Below are 15327 nucleotides of genomic sequence, written 5' to 3'. Positions count from 1 at the left end.
CATATCCAGTCAAACTAAGCTTCATAAGCGAAGGATAACTAGAGAAGCAAGAGCAAACATATATGAAAACTAGCAGAAGACAAGAAATAACTAAGATCAGAGCAGAACCAAACAAAATAGAGACATGAAAAACCCTTCAAAAAATCAATGAATCCAGGACGTGTTTTTTGGAAAAGATTAACAAAATAGACTACTGCCAGACTAATAAAGAAGAAGAGAGAGAAGAATCAAGTAAACACAATAAAAATGATAAAGAAGATATCACCACTGATCCCACAGAAATACAAACTACCATAAAAGAATAATATAAACACCTCTATGCAAATAAATTAGAAAATCTTGAAGACATGGATAAATTCCTGGACACATACACCCTCGCAAGGCTAAACCAGGAAGAAGTCAAATCCCTGAATAGACCAATAACAAATTCCAAAATTGAGGCAGTAATTAATAGCCAATGAAACAGAACAGAGGCCTCAGAAATAACATCACAAAACTACAACCCTCTGATCTTTGACAAAATCTTTGACAAAAACAAGCAATGGGGAAAGGATTCCATATTTAATAAATGACATTGGGAAAACTGCATAGCCATATGCAGAAAACTGAAACTGGACCCCCTCCTTACACCTTATACACAAATTAACTCAAGATGGATTAAAGACTTAAACATAAGACCTAAAACCATAACAACTCTAAAAGAAAACCTAGGAAATACCATTCAGGACATAGGCATGGGCAAAGACTTCATGACTAAAACACCAAAAGCAATGGCAACAAAAGCCAAAATTGACAAATGGGATCTAATTAAGCTAAAGAGCTTCTGGACAGCAAAAGAAACTATTAGCAGAGTGAACAGGCAATTTACAGAACGGGAGAAAATTTTTGCAATCTATCCATGTGACAAAGAATTAATATCCAGAATCTACAAAGAACTTAAACAAATTTACAAGAAAAATACAACCCCATTAAAAAGTGGGTGAAGGATATGAACAGACCCTTTTCAAAAGAAGACATTTATGGGGCCAACAAACATGAAAAAAAGCTCATTACCACTGGTCATGAGAGAAATGCGAATCAAAACCACAGTGAGATACCGTCTCATGCCAGTTAGAATGGTGATCATTAAAAAGTCAGGAAACAATAGATAATGGAGAGGATGTGGAGAAATAGGAATACTTTTACACTGTTGGTGGGAGAGTAAATTAGTTCAACCATTGTGGAAGATGGTATGGTGATTCCTCAGATCTAGAACCAGAAATACCATTTGACCCAGCAATCCCATTTTGGGTATATATGCAGAGGATTATAAAACATTCTACTATAAAAATCATGTGCACACATACGTTTATTGCAGCACTGTTCACAATAGCAAATAATTTGAACTAACCCAAACGCAGTCAAGGATATCCTGGATCCATCAAGGATAGACTGGATAAAGAAAATGTGGCACATATATACCATGGAATACTATGCAGCTATAAAAAAGGGATGAGTTCATGTCCTTTGCAGGGACATGGATGAAGCTGGAAGCCATCATTCTCAGCAAACTAACACAGGTACAGAAAACCAAACACTGCATGTTCTCACTCATAAGTGGGAGTTGAACAATGAGAACACATGGACACGGAAAGGGGAACATCAAACACCAGGGCCTGTTGGGGTGCAGGGGGCTAGGGGAGTGAAAGCATTAGGAGAAATACCTAATGTAGATTATGGTTTGATAGGTGTAGCAAAACACCATGGCATGTGTATACCTGTGTAACAAACCTGCATGTTCTACAAATGTATCCCAAAATATAAAGTATAATAAAAAAAATCAATGAACTAGGAGCTGGGTTTTTGAAAAGATTAACAAAATAGACCACTAGCCAGACTAATAAACAAGAAAAGAGAGGAAAATCAAATAGACACAATAAAAAATGATAAAAGGGATATCATCACAGATCCCACAGAAATACTAACTACCATCAGAGGATACTATAAACACCTCTATACAAATAAACTAGAAAATCTAGAAGAAATGCACAAATTCCTGGACACATACACCCTCCCAAGACTAAACCAGGAAGAAATCAAACCCCTGAATAGACCAGTAACAGGTTCTGAAATTGAGGCAGTAATTAATAGCCTACCAACCAAAAGCACAGGACCAGATGGATTTACAGACGAATTGTACCAGAGGTACAAAGAGGAGCTGGTACCATTCGTTCTGAAACTATTCCAAACAATAGAAAAAGAGGGACTCCTCCCAAACTCATTTTATGAGGCCAGCATCATCCTGATACCAAAACCTGGCAGAAACACAACAAAAAAAAAAATTTCAGGCCAATATCCATGATGAACATGGATGCAGAAAGCCTCAATAAAATACTGGCCAACTGAATCCAGCAACACATCAAAAAGCTTATGCCCCACAGTCAAGTTGGCTTCATCTTTAGGATGCAAGGCTAGTTCAACATACACAAATCAATAAATGTAATCCATCACATAAACAGAACCAATGACGAAAACCACATGATTACCTCACTAGATGCAGAAAAATGCCTTTGAAAAAAGTCAACACCCATTCATGCTAAAAACTCTCAATAAACTAGGTACTGATGGAACGTATCTCAAAATAATAAGAGATATTTATGACAAACCCACAGCCCATATCATATTGAATGGGCAAAAACTGGAAGCATTCTCTTTGAAAACTGACTACCTGACTTTAAACTATACCACAAGGCTACAGTAATCAAAACAGCATGGTACTTGTACCGAAACAGATACATAGACCAATGGAACAGAATAGAGGCCTCAGAAATAACACCACACATCTACAACCATGTGATCTTTGACAACCTGACAAAAACAAGCAATGGGGAAAGGATTCCATACTTAATAAATGGTGTTGGGAAATCTGGATAGCCATATGCAGAAAACTGAAACTGGACCCTCTCATTACACCTTATACAAAAATTTGAATTAACGACTTAAATATATGACCTAAAACCATAAAAACCCTAGAAGGAAACCTAGGCAATACCATTCAGGACACAGGCATGGGCAAATACTTTATAACTAAAACACTAAAAGCAATGGAAACAAAAGCCAAAATTGACAAATGGGATCTAATTAAACTAAAGAGCTTCTGCAAAAAAACTATCATGAGAATTAACATACAACCTACAGAATGGGTGAACATTTTTGCAATCTGTGTGACAAAGGGCTAATATCCAGAATCTACAAAGAAACTAATTTGCAAGAAAAAAAAAACAAACTACCCCATCAAAAAGTGGGTGAATAATATATATAGACACTTTTCAAAAGAAGACATTTATGTGGCTAACAAACATATGAAAAAAAGCTTATCATCACTGGTCATTAGAGAAATGTAAATCAAAACCACAATGAATACCATCTCATGCCAGTTAGAATGATCATGAAAAAGTCAGGAAACAACAGATGCTGGAGAGGATGTGGAGAAATAGGAATGCTTTTACACTGTTGGTGGGAGTGAAAATTAGTTCAACCATTGTGGAAGACAATGTGGTAATTCCTCGAAGATCTAGAACCAGAAATGCCATTTGACCCAGCAGTCCCATTACTGGGTATATACCCAAAGGATTATAAATCATTCTTTTATAAAGACACATGCACATGTATGTTTATTACACCACTATTCACAATAGCAAAGACTTGAAACCAACCCAAATGTCCATCAGTGACAGACTGGATAAAGAAAATGTGGCACATATACACCATGGCATATTATGCAGCCATAAAAAAACATGAGTTCATGTCCTTTGCAGGGACATGGATGAAGCTGAAAACATCATTCTCAGGAAACTAACACAGGAACAGAAAACCAAACACCGCATGTTCTCACTCATAAGTGGGAGTTGAACAATGAGAACACAAGGACACATGGAGGGGAATATCACACACTGTGGCCTGTTGAGGTGGTTTGGGGGCAAGGGGAGGGATAGCATTAAGAGAAATACCTAATGAAGATGATGGGTTGATGGGTGCAGCAAACCACCACCACACATGTGTACCTATGTAACAAACCTGCATGTTCTGCACATGTATCCCAGAACTTAAAGTATAAAAAAATTAGCAAGTATTTGGATTCCATAACAGGTAAAAACTATAGTAGGTACTGTAGATAAAAAGATGAATATATCACAATCTTAGAAATTATTGTCTCTTTGAGAGAGATAACGAGTATAATCTAAGAATTTAATTGGCATTTAAAAGCAATGTTGTGGAATAATTCATGATTAATTGTGATAGACATTATACTCATTTAAGTCAGAAGACAGAGTCATTGATTGGGATGCTGTCTACTATAACTTGATTCACTTGTCAGAGTTTCTGTAAAGCTGAAGTACCTTATGCCAAACAAAGAAAATATACATTTACAGAGATAATGGTAAAAATACTTATTGTATGTATTTTTATCTAATTCACGTTATAATACCAGGCTGTATTTAAAATAAACAATATGTGATGGCTCCATTGGCTATTTTTATATAATTTGGTATTTCTTAGCTAATTGTTCAAATCAACGGGACTCCTTTGTAGTGCTCTATGACCTGCGGCTCTGGAGTTCAGCAGAGGGATATATACTGCAGACTGAAAGGTGTTGGTCGGGTGGTTGAAGAAATGTGTGATCAGTCCACCCGACCTTGTTCTCAGAGGCGATGTTGGAGTCAGGACTGTGTGCACCACAAGGGGATGGAAAGAGAGAGGCTGAATGTGAGTATCGACAAGTAAATTTTCAAAGACACTGCATATAAGAATGTGTTATTCATTTGGTTATTGCATTTCTAGTGTTCAACATCATGTGAGAGAAAAGATTCACATCACCGAACGGAGTGCACAGATAGCCAAATTGGACAAGTGAATGAAATAGTCTATAATTCTTCAACCATGTCTCTTACATCCAAGAATTGCAGGAACCCTCCTTGCAATTACATTGTGGTAACAGCAGACTCATCACAGGTAAGGTAAAGAAAGGAAGTTGAGAATTTTTGCTCCTTGATAAAGCAGCGGGATCTACAATTTGATACAGCTGAAACTGGGTATAAAATTTGAATATGAGGGCAGATAATGGTATGCATATCAATCTAAGGAATGAGACCACTGACAGTTGGATGGTGCAAATAGAGTAATAGTGACATGTGTTAAACTCTTGTGCAAGTCTGAAGTGTCAGTAGGTGCCAACTGTGAAACCAACCACCAGGAACAGTTTGGCAAACTGGCCCTGTACACTTGTCCACTTTTGAGAAATGGCTTTATCAAGGTGTAATTGATGAACCATAAACTACATATATTCAAAATATATAGCTTAATAAGTTTGAACACATGTACACAGCCATAAAACCAGTACCATTTTCAAAATAAAGAGCATCTCCATCACTCCCAAAAGTTTCCTTGTGCTGCTTTATAATCTCTTCCCTCACCTCCTTTTTCCCTCCCCACCCAAATAAGTGACCTCACCTGTTTTCTATAGCAGTGATTTATCACTATACTTGTTTTCATTTTATAGAGTTTTATATAAGTGGATCATACAGTATATACTTTTTAATCTACTGTGATGTAAGTATTTTGAGATTTGATCAGGTTGTAGTATGTATCAATAGTTTTTTCTTTTATTGTTGAATAATATTCCACTATATGGATGTCTTTATGTTTGCTTTTCTGTTCTTTCTGATGTCTGATCCCCAACCAGTCTGTTTCTTATCTAAGCAATTGTCATCTTCATCCTTAGAGGTTTAATTTCAACTTTTTTATATTTTCCATATCTCTACTTAACATTTTGAACATATGAAACATAGTTACTATTTTTTTTTTGCAGGTAAAATTTTCCAATTTTTATTTTTTTCTTGAAGTTTTTTTTAAATTATAATTTTAACATCCTCTTCTGGACATCTAATCCTAACATCTATGCGCATGTTTATAATTTAGTGAATTTTAGTATAATCACCTGTATGTGCAAGCATCACCATGATCTAATCCCAGACCTTTTTATCACTCCCAAAAAAATATCTGCACCCATAAGTAGTAATTCCTTATTCTCACATTTTCTCCTAGTCTCAGACAACCACTAATCTATTTCCGTATCTATGAATTTGTCTGTTCTGCACATTTGGTATAAATGTAATCATACCATATGTGGTCTTTTGTGTCTAGCTTCTTTCACTTAGCATGATATTTTAAAACTTTATACAAATTTTACCATATATCATTGCTTCATTCCTTTTTATGATAAATAATATTCCATTGTAGGAATATACTATATTTTGTCTATTTATTTGTCAGTTGATGGACATTTGGATTGATTCCAATTTTGACGTTTGAATAATGCTGTTAGAAACATTTGCATACAAGTTTTTGTGTGGACATATGTTTTCAATTTTCTTGGGCATATGCCTAGGAATAGAATAGTTGGGTATTGTAATTCTATTTAGTTTTTTGAGGAACTGCTAAACTGTTTTCCACAGTGGGCACACCATTTTTCTTTCCTATCGCAATGTATAAAGGTTCCTATTTCTCTCTCCATATCATCATCAGTCATCATCAGCACTTGTTATAATCCATCTTTTTTTGTTTAACATAACCATCCTAGTATGTATGAAATGGTATCTATTTTATGTTTAAGTTGCATTTATCTAATGACTAATGATGTTGAGTATCTTTTTGTGTATATGTTAGTTATTTGTGTATCTTTAGATAAATGTCTATTCAAATCTCCTGCCCCCCCTTTTTTTTTTTTTGAAATGCTCTCTTGTTCTGTTGCCCAAGCTGGAGTGCAGTGATATAATTACAGCTCACTGAAGTTTTGACCTCCTGGGCTCAAGCAGTCCTCCCACCTAAACTTCCTGAGTAGCTGGGACTACAGCCATGTGTCACCATTTCTGGCTTCTTTTTTTTTTTTTTTAGAAATGGGGTCTCCCTGTGTTGCCCAAGCTGGTTTCTTACTCCTGGGCTCAAGGGATCATCCCTTCTGGGCCTACAAAAGTGCTCAGACTACAGCATAAGCCACCATACCTGGCTGCTCATTTTTTCACTGGGTGAGTTGTAAATTATTTATATATTCTGGGTACCAACTTTTATCAGTTAGATGATTTGCAAATATTTTCTCCAATTCTGTGGGTTATCTTTTCTCTTTCTTAATAGTATGCTTTGATGAAGTGAAATTTTGTTTTTTGTTTTAGTTCTTTGTGCTTTAAGTATCATATCTAAGAAACTTTTGCCTACTTCATGGTCACAAAGATTTATATCTATGTTTTCTTCTTAGACTTTTATAATTTTAACTCAGACAATTAGGAGTTTGATACATTTTGAGTTAATTTTTGTATGTGATGTGAGGTAGGGGTCTAACTTCGTCCTTCTGCATGAAAAAATTATTCTTTCTCCCATTGAATTAGCTTGGCATCCTTGTCAAAAATCAATTGACAATTGACCATAAATATATTGGTTTATTTCTGAACTCTCAATTCTATTTTCTTGATCTATATGCCTATCAATATATTATTACAATATCAATATTATATTGATAGTAATCAAGTAGTCTTGATTACTATAATTTTATAGTAAGTTTTGAAGTCAGGAAGTATGAGTGAACCAACTGTTTTCCTTCCTCCTTAAGATTACTGGGCTATTCTGAGTCTCTTACATTTCCATATGAATTTTAGGACCAGTTTGTCAAGTTCTATGTAAGAGCCAGCTGAGATTTTGTTAGAGGTTGCAACAACTCTTGATTAATTTGGTAAATATTATTATCTTAATAATATTGTCTTCTTATCTCTGAATGTGGGATGAATTTCCATTAATTAATTTAGGTTTTGACTTATTTCAAGTATATTATATAGTGTACAAATCTTGCACTTCTTTTGTTTAATTTATTCCTGAGTATTTTGTATTCTTCTGTAAATGGAATTGTTCTATTAGTTTCATTTTCTGATTATTCATTGCTAGTGTATAGAAATAGAATTGTTTTTTGTGTATTAAAAATTTTGGCAGGGGGGGTTTAATTATTTAGTGTGTGGATTAAATGGGATTTTCTACTTACAATGTCATCTTATCTACAAATATAGTTTTACTTCTTGCTTTAAAGCTGGATGCCTTTTGTTCCTTTTCCCTGTCTAATTTCCCTGTCTAGAAATTCCAGAATAATGTTAAATAGAAGTGGTAAAAACAGACATTCCAGTCTTGTTCCTGCTGTTTGTAGGGAAACTTTTAGTTTTCCTAATTCAGTATGCTAACTATGGATTTTCTGTAGATTCTCTTTATCAGATAGAAGAAGTACCCTTCTAGTCCTAGTTTGCTTCGTGTGTATATTATGAAAGTGTGTTAGATTTTGTCAAATGTTTTGTCTGCATCTACTGAAATTATCATACTTTTTGTTCATTCTTCTATTAGTATGGTGTATTACATAGATTGACTTTCATATGTTACAATAACCTTGCATTCCTGGGATAAATCTTACTTCGTCATGGTGTATAGTCCTTTTTATGTGTTGCTGGAATTGTTTTGATAGTGTTTTGTTGAAGAACTTTACATCTATATTCTTAAGAAATGTTGGTCTATAGTTTTATTTTTTTGTGATGTCTGTCTGGTTTTGGGAAATACTGGCTTCATAGGATGAGTTAGGCAGTGCTCCTTTTTCTTCTATCTTGTGGAAGAGTTTTGGCAGGCTTGGTGCTAATTCTTTAAGCATTTGGTCCTGGGCTTTTCTTATGTGAAGCGTTTTGGTTACACATTTAATCTCTTTACTTGTGATAAATCTATTTAGCGTCTCCTTCCTCCCCAGGGTTTGTTGTTGCTGCTGTTTGTTGTCGTTTGTTTCTTTAGTGACTTTTCTGAGCTAACTGTAAAGTCTGTATTATTTGTCATACATGGCCACTGAAGTCTCTGCTCACTTAGTTTAGTTGTCAGCTATGACCGAACAGTAATTTCCTTAATCTCTGGAACCAATAATTTTGGTTCCCTAGACTTTGCCAAAGTTCTGTGTTTCGGGGAGTTGGGAGTAGGGTGTGGCCTTCAACACTCATCAGGTAGATGACAACAGTTCCTTAATCCTAACTTTCTGTTTGTGTAGAGCCTTGAAGTCAGCTGGAGGAGAGGCTGCAGGCCCTCCTCAGATGCTTCCTGAGCTTGCAGACAGACCTGGACATGTGTGCAATCTGATGCACGTTCACAGCCATCTAGATCTCATTAATACAATGGAGCTTTTCAAAGCTCTGATGAACATCTTATTCCCTAGTTTTTCCTTTTAAGCTTTTTTGGCTAGCCTGTTGTTGCTCCAACTGTTTTTCGGCATCCTGGAAACTGCAAAGTTAAACACTGGTTTTTCATTGAGCGCAACAAATGTCCCTAGATTTTTAGAACTGAGCAAGTCAGGTCAAACAAAGAGATTCTTGCAAGTGGGGTCTTCCAGAAAATCACTAAACAGTTCAAATCATGACAATTCTCTAGGAATGTGGCTTTGAATGATGCCCAAACCTGTTCTGCTCCCCTCCAGTGGCTGCCAGAATTCTGGTTTCACCATAATTACAGGGCTGTTGATTTTAAAGGTTTCCATGGAGCTAGAAAGAAGAGGATGGACATAGAGGAAGTTAAACCATCACAGAACTTGCTCTTCTTACCAAGAGTAAGCCATGTTTATTGAATAAATGCCTTCTGGATTGCTGCAAGTCTTTGGTCAGTTTCCAGAGTTCTGATAAAACTGATCCGGCAAATTTTGCCCATTTTCTCACTGCCGTTATAGAAGAGAGAATTTTTAGATGTCCTTATTCTTCCATTTTCACAGATGTCACCCCTCTAGGGATGTTTTGATACACGGGTTGTTTTCTTCATTATGAGTCTTATTTTCCAGGTTCTTTGCATGCCAATTAATTTTCTGTTGCATGTCAGCCATGAATTTTACCTTTTTGGTGACTATTTTTTATTCCTATACATATATTTTGAGTTTTGTTCTGGGTTGCATTTATTTTGTTGGAGAGCAGTTTGACCCTCTCTTGCCTTGCACTTAAGATTTGTTAGGCAGACCAGTATATTGTTTAATCTAGGGTTAACTGTTCCTCTCTACTGTGGCAAGACTCTTTTGAGTACTTTACCAATTTCCTCATGTATTTAAGTTTTCCAGTCTAGCTGGAGGGAATAGGCACTATATTTGGTTCTGTGTGATCATTAGAAAAAGTAACTTCTAAGCCTTTTGGTTGGTTAATTGCCTCACTTTGGTTGGTGTCCTCACAGGTATGTACACACTACCGGTCAGAACTCTGCTGTCTTCCTTTCATTGTGCCAAGACCTGGAAAGTTTTTCTTTTTTCTTTTTGTTTTAATTATTATTATACTTTAAGTTCTAGGGTACGTGTGCATAATGTGCAGGTTTGTTACATATGTATACTTGTGCCATGTTGGTGTGCTGCACCCATCAACTCGTCAGCACCCATCAACTCGTCATTTACATCAGGTATAACTCCCAATGCAATCCTTCCCCCCCACATGATAGGCCCCGGTGTGTGATGTTCCCCTTCCCGAGCCCAATTGATCTCATTGTTCAGTTCCCACCTATGAGTGAGAACATGCGGTCTTTGGTTTTCTGTTCTTGTGATAGTTTGCTAAGAATGATGGTTTCCAGCTGCATCCATGTCCCTACAAAGGACACAAACTCATCCTTTTTTATGGCTGCATAGTATTCCATGGTGTATGTGTGCCACATTTTCTTAATCCAGTCTGTCACTGATGGACATTTGGGTTGATTCCAAGTCTTTGCTATTGTGAATAGTGCCGCAATAAACATACGTGCGCATGTGTCTTTATAGCAGCATGATTTATAATCCTTTGGGTATATACCCAGTAATGGGATGGCTGGGTCATATGGTACATCTAGTTCTAGATCCTTGAGGAATCGCCATACTGTTTTCCATAATGGTTGAACTAGCTTACAATCCCACCAACAGTGTAAAAGTGTTTCTATTTCTCCACATCCTCTCCAGCACCTGTTGTTTCCTGACTTTTTAATGATCGCCATACTAAGTGGTGTGAGATGGTATCTCATTGTGGTTTTGATTTGCATTTCTCTGATGGTCAGTGATGATGAGCATTTTTTCATGTGTCTGTTGGCTGTATGAATGTCTTCTTTTGAGAAATGTCTGTTCATATCCTTTGCCCACTTTTGGATGGGGTTGTTTGTTTTTTTCTTGTAAATTTGTTTGAGTTCTTTGTAGGTCCTGGACATTAGCCCTTTGTCAGATGAGTAGATTGCAAAAATGTTCTCCCATTCTGTAGGTTGCCTGTTCACTCTGATGGTAGTTTCTTTTCCTGTGCAGAATCTCTTCAGTTTAATTAGATCCCATTTGTCAATTTTGGCTTTTGCTGCCGTTGCTTTTGGTGTTTTAGACATGAAGTCTTTGCCCATGCCTATGTCCTGAATGGTACTACCTAGGTTTTCCTCTAGGGTTTTTATGGTATTAGGTCTAACATTTAAGTCTCTAATCCATCTTGAATTAATTTTCATATAAAGAGTAAGGAAAGGATCCAGTTTCAGCTTTCTACTTATGGCTAGCCAATTTTCCCAGCACCATTTATTAAATAGGGAATCCTTTCCCCATTTCTTGTTTCTCTCAGGTTTGTCAAAGATCAGATAGCTGTAGATGTGTGGTATTATTTCTGAGGACTCTGTTCTGTTCCATTGGTCTATATCTCTGTTTTGGTACCAGTACCATGCTGTTTTGGTTACTGTAGCCTTGTAGTATAGTTTGAAGTTAGGTAGCGTGATGCCTCCAGCTTTGTTCTTTAGACTTAGGATTGTCTTGGAGATGCGGGCTCCTTTTTGGTTCCATATGAACTTTAAAGCAGTTTTTTCCAATTCTGTGAAGAAACACATTGGTAGCTTGATGGGGATGGCATTGAATCTATAAATAACCTTGGGCAGTATGGCCATTTTCACGATATTGATTCTTCCTATCCATGAGCATGGTATGTTCTTCCATTTGTTTGTGTCCTCTTTTATTTCACTGAGCAGTGGTTTGTGGTTCTCCTTGAAGAGGTCCTTTACATCCCTTGTAAGTTGTATTCCTAGGTATTTTATTCTCTTTGAAGCAATTGTGAATGGGAGTTCATTCATGATTTGGCTCTCTGTTTGTCTGTTACTGGTGTATAAGAATGCTTGTGATTTTTGCACATTAATTTTGTATCCTGAGACTTTGCTGAAGTTGCTTGTCAGCTTAAGGAGATTTTGGGCTGAGACAATGGGGTTTTCTAAATATACAATCATGTCATCTGCAAAGAGGGACAATTTGACTTCTTCTTTTCCTAACTGAATACCCTTGATTTCTTTCTCTTGCCTGATTGCCCTAGCCAGAACTTCCAACACTATGTTGAATAGGAGTGGTGAGAGGGGGCATCCCTGTCTTGTGCCAGTTTTCAAAGGGAATTTTTCCAGTTTTTGCCCATTCAGTATGATATTGGCTGTGGGTTTCTCATAAATAGCTCTTATTATTTTGAGGTACGTTCCATCAATACTGAATTTATTGAGCATTTTTAGCATGAAGGGCTGTTGAATTTTGTCAAAAGCCTTTTCTGCATCTATTGAGATAATCATGTGGTTCTTGTCTTTGGTTCTGTTTATATGCTGGATTATGTTTATTGATTTGCGAATGTTGAACCAGCCTTGCATCCCAGGGATGAAGCCCACTTGATCATGGTGGATAAGCTTTTTGATGTGTTGCTGAATCTGGTTTGCCAGTATTTTATTGAGGATTTCTGCATCGATGTTCATCAGGGATATTGGTCTAAAATTCTCTTTTTTTGTTGTGTCTCTGCCAGACTTTGGTATCAGGATGATGTTGGCCTCATAAAATGAGTTAGGGAGGATTCCCTCTTTTTCTATTGATTGGAATAGTTTCAGAAGGAATGGTACCAACTCCTCCTTGTACCTCTGATAGAATTCAGCTGTGAATCCATCTGGTCCTGGCTTTTTTTGGTTGGTAGGCTATTAATTATTGCCTCAATTTCAGAGCCTGCTGTTGGTCTATTCAGGGATTCAACTTCTTCCTGGTTTAGTCTAGGAAGAGTGTAAGTGTCCAGGAAATTATCCATTTCTTCTAGATTTTCTAGTTTATTTGCGTAGAGGTGTTTATAGTATTCTCTGATGGTAGTTTGTATTTCTGTGGAGTCGGTGATGATATCCCCTTTATCATTTTTTATTGCGTCTATTTGACTCTTCTCTCTTTTCTTCTTTATTAGTCTTGTTAGCGTTCTGTCAATTTTGTTGATCTTTTCAAAAAACCAACTCCTGGATTCATTGATTTTGTGGAGGGTTTTTTGTGTTTCTATCTCCTTCAGTTCTGCTCTGATCTTAGTTATTTCTTGCCTTCTGCTAGCTTTTGAATGTGTTTGCTCTTGCTTCTCTAGTTCTTTTAATTGTGATGTTAGAATGTCAATTTTAGATCTTTCCTGCTTTCTCTTGTGGGCATTTAGTGCTATAAATTTCCCTCTACACACTGCTTTAAATGTGTCCCAGAGATTCTGGTATGTTGTATCTTTTTTCTCATTGGTTTCAAAGAACATCTTTATTTCTGCCTTCATTTCGTTATGTACCCAGTAGTCATTCAGGAGCAGGTTGTTCAGTTTCCATGTAGTTGAGCGGTTTTGATTGAGTTTCTTAGTCCTGAGTTCTAGTTTGATTGCACTGTGGTCTGAGAGACAGTTTGTTATAATTTCTGTTCTTGTACATTTGCTGAGGAGTGCTTTACTTCCAATTATGTGGTCAATTTTGGAATAAGTGTGATGTGGTGCTGAGAAGAATGTATATTCTGTTGATTTGGGGTGGAGAGTTCTATAGATGTCTATTAGGTCTGCTTGCTGCAGAGATGAGTTCAATTCCTGGATATCCTTGTTAACTTTCTGTCTCGTTGATCTGTCTAATGTTGACAGTGGAGTGTTGAAGTCTCCCATAATTAATGTATGGTAGTCTAAGTCTCTTTGTAAGTCTCTAAGGACTTGCTTTATGAATCTGGGTGCTCCTGTATTGGGTGCATATATATTTAGGATAGTTAGCTCTTCCTGTTGAATTGATCCCTTTACCATTATGTAATGGCCTTCTTTGTCTCTTTTGATCTTTGATGGTTTAAAGTCTGTTTTATCAGAGACTAGTATTACAACCCCTGCTTTTTTTTGTTCTCCATTTGCTTGGTAAATCTTCCTCCATCCCTTTATTTTGAGCCTATGTATGTCTCTGCGTGTGAGATGGGTCTCCTGAATACAGCAGACTGATGGGTCTTGACTCTTTATCCAGTTGGCCTGTCTGTGTCTTTTAATTGGAGCATTTAGTCCATTTACATTTAAGGTTAATATCGTTATGTGTGAACTTGATCCTGCCATTATGATATTAACTAGTTATTTTGCTCGTTAGTTGATGCAGTTTCTTCCTAGCCTCGATGGTGTTTACATTTTGGCATGTTTTTGCAATGGCTGGTACCAGTTGTTCCTTTCTATGTTGAGTGCTTCCTTCAGGGTCTCTTGTAAGGCAGGCCTAGTGGTGACAAAATCTGTAAGCATTTGCTTATCTGTAAAGGATTTTATTTCTCCTTCACTTATGAAACTTAGTTTGGCTGGATATGAAATTCTGGGTTGAAAATTCTTTTCTTTAAGAATGTTGAATATTGGCCCCCACTCTCTTCTGGCTTGGAGAGTTTCTGCCGAGAGATCTGTTGTTAGTCTGATGGGCTTCCCTTTGTGGGTAACCCGACCTTTCTCTCTGGCTGCCCTTAAGATCTTTCCCTTCATTTCAACTTTGGTGAATCTGGCAATTATGTGTCTTGGAGTTGCTCTTCTCAACGAGTATCTTTGTGGCATTCTCTGTATTTCCTGGATTTGAATGTTGGCCTGCCCTACTACTTTGGGGAAGTTCTCCTGGATGATATCGTGAAGAGTGTTTTCCAACTTGGTTCCATTTTCCCCCTCACTTTCAGGCACCCCAATCAGACGTAGATTTGGTCTTTTTACATAGTCCCATACTTCTTGCAGGCTTTGTTCATTTCTTTTTCTTCTTTTTTCTTTTGGTTTCTCTTCTTGCTTCATTTCATTCATTTGATCCTCAATCGCTGATACTCTTTCTTCCAGTTGATCGAGTCGGTTACTGAAGCTTGTGCATTTGTCACGTATTTCTCGTGTCATGGTTTTCATCTCTTTCATTTCGTTTATGACCTTCTCTGCATTAATTACTCTAGCCACCAATTCTTCCACTTTTTTTTCAAGAGTTTTAGTTTCTTTGCGCTGGGTACGTAATTCCTCCTTAGCTCTGAAAAGTTTGATGTACTGAAGC

General features: G+C 36.8%; 1 protein-coding gene across 1 annotated transcript in view; it reads left to right on the top strand.

Annotated features, from left to right (window-relative positions):
• ADAMTS20 (ADAM metallopeptidase with thrombospondin type 1 motif 20) overlaps nt 1-15327 on the top strand; it is a 209356-nt gene that overhangs the window by 169289 nt on the left and 24740 nt on the right. The window contains 2 exon segments of the mRNA XM_050749368.1: nt 4573-4746; nt 4822-4992. Of these exon segments, the coding sequence (XP_050605325.1) occupies nt 4573-4746; nt 4822-4992 (345 nt within the window).

Source organism: Macaca thibetana, chromosome 11 (assembly GCF_024542745.1).
Source record: "Macaca thibetana thibetana isolate TM-01 chromosome 11, ASM2454274v1, whole genome shotgun sequence".
NCBI lineage: Eukaryota > Metazoa > Chordata > Mammalia > Primates > Cercopithecidae > Macaca > Macaca thibetana.
Note: the sequence above shows the minus strand (reverse complement) of the source record. Positions and strands in the feature narration are given on the sequence as shown.